General features: G+C 47.0%; 1 protein-coding gene across 1 annotated transcript in view; it reads left to right on the top strand.

Annotated features, from left to right (window-relative positions):
* LOC106633774 (myosin light chain kinase, smooth muscle) overlaps positions 1-2086 on the top strand; it is an 11955-nt gene that overhangs the window by 4932 nt on the left and 4937 nt on the right. Inside the window, exon 2 of the mRNA XM_014341221.2 lies at positions 1214-1373. Coding sequence (XP_014196707.2) covers positions 1218-1373 — 156 coding nt within the window. The 5' untranslated portion in view covers positions 1214-1217. The remainder of the gene's footprint in view (positions 1-1213; positions 1374-2086) is intronic.

Here is a 2086-nt window from a genome sequence, read left to right as displayed (position 1 = left end):
TGAGACATTCTCGCAAAAAATCACGGTTTTAGTAATGCAGTAACGCAGCGTTACTACGGGAAAGTAATGGTAATCTAATTACCATTTTTGCAATAGTAATCCCTTACTTTACTCGTTACTTGAAAAAAGGAATCAGATTACAGTACTTTACTGCCCATCTCTGGTTGTTGGTGCTCTGCAGCATTTCCAGCACGTTCTCCTCTGCAGGTTTCGGTACATTTAATCAGTTCATGGGACTGTGGCGGCTCATTGGACATCTTTAACCTTCACACCAACTCAAACCCAAATATCTTCACACAGCAGTCTCACTGATCTTTCATCTTCACGTTCTTGTTCCTGATCGATGTATCCAGAAACTGCAGCATCTAACCTGTGTTCACTCCTTGAGAGAATGAGCACCGACGTGCTGTCAGAAGCTTAGCATGAACTTTGAACCTGTTCTCAGTGTTTTTCATTCAGGCTGAGCTGCAGCTCGTGTTTGGTCAGATGGAGGTTTGTGTCTGAGCTCTGAGCTGGAGAGAAAAACACACGATCAGGACGAGACAGGAAACAAAAGCTTACATGTTGATAAAACTGTTATTTCAAACAGAGTTGGGTGTGTTTCGTAACTATTAGACCTTATAAGGCAGCAGCAGAGAGCGGGTCAGAGCTGCAGACTACTGCTGTTTGCTCTGAAAACACACAAAACATCCAGCAGACACACAGCGACCAGCCGGCAAACACTGAGCTAATGTCCAGCCAAAAGCCAAAAATATCACCAACATACAACGACTGTGAAGCCAGCAGCGAGCACGCTCTGAGCTGACATCACAGCAGTAACCATCCGACAGCCCCTCTTGCAAGTGAAGGCCCACCGGAGCCCACTGGAGGGCAGGCATGTATACTGCTCTGTCCTCACCCAGGACCAGTTTGCCCTGGGAGGCCAGTAGCTCCTGGGTTCATGCTGGTGTGGTAACCACCACCATGATGAGGTGATTCACAGGTAGGTGTGTCAGGAACCACCGCACTCATCTGATGCTGAACAACTACAGATGCTACTGATACTCACAGCCGTGTCGGGTGTTACAGGTCATCAGAACAAGGACTGAGCTGCAGATGAAAATACGGTTTCCTCAGAGTCACATGATCAGCTGATCACATGATGCCTCTGAGGTGTGCACATGCTCAGAGCATGTTTGTGATGTCACTCTCTGATGGTTGTTTCCTCTGATAGGAGAATGACTGACGTGCGGTTGGCTTCAGTTTCCACCGTCTCCAAGGTTACAAGCCTGTCACAAGGATGCGGTTCCCACGGCAATGAGCCTCCAGCTTTCGTCCTTCCTCCCCGTAATGCCCGGGTCACGCTGGGGGCAGAAGCTCGACTGGAGGGCAAGGTGAGACTCTGATTGGTTCTTTTTACCTCTAAACCTGAAACAGTGAACAGCGTTTACACCTCTGAGGTGGTTTACGGTGGACTCGACACCGTGAAGATAACTAAGATGTGAGATATTTCCACCTGCTCTGAGTTCGGACGAGCTGAGAATGAGACGTCCCGGCACTCTGAACTCTGGATGAAGCCGACCTTCAGTCTCTGGAGGTTCATCAGAGCCGATGTCAGCAGCAGCTGAGCTCTTCAGACATGCAGCCTTTCTTATCAGACGGAGGTTTCAGCCCACTTTAAACTCTGGCTTTGTATAAATAGTTGTGTTCCTGTGACCTGAGCGAGCGGTGCCAGCGTGCATCAGGAAGCTGTAATCACCACAGTTTGACCAAATATAAACATGGAGGCTAGAAATGAGGCTCTGTGTATGAGGAAAGCCTCAGGAGACGCTGACGCCCTCACAGAGTCACAACAGACTGAAGATCAAAGTCAGACTGGCTCATTTTAAACGACTCACTTTAATGCAGAAAATTTATTGTTAAAACTTCATGATGATTTATACGTGTTAATATATCATTTCCTCTTTTCTGAGCACTTTGCAACCTGTATGCCTTCCTCTTATATATATTCCTCTTCATTATTATTTATTTCTGCACAGTCAAAGGAGCTTGGAGAGAAAAGCATCTGGACTTCTTTAAGTTGCTTGAAGACGTTTCACCTCTCATC

Source organism: Haplochromis burtoni, unplaced genomic scaffold, assembly GCF_018398535.1.
Source record: "Haplochromis burtoni strain Fernald_Lab_line unplaced genomic scaffold, NCSU_Asbu1 Contig_465, whole genome shotgun sequence".
NCBI classification, from domain to species: Eukaryota; Metazoa; Chordata; class Actinopteri; order Cichliformes; family Cichlidae; genus Haplochromis; species Haplochromis burtoni.
The sequence above is the reverse complement of the archived record's forward strand: the minus strand, read 5'-3'. Positions and strand labels throughout refer to the sequence as shown.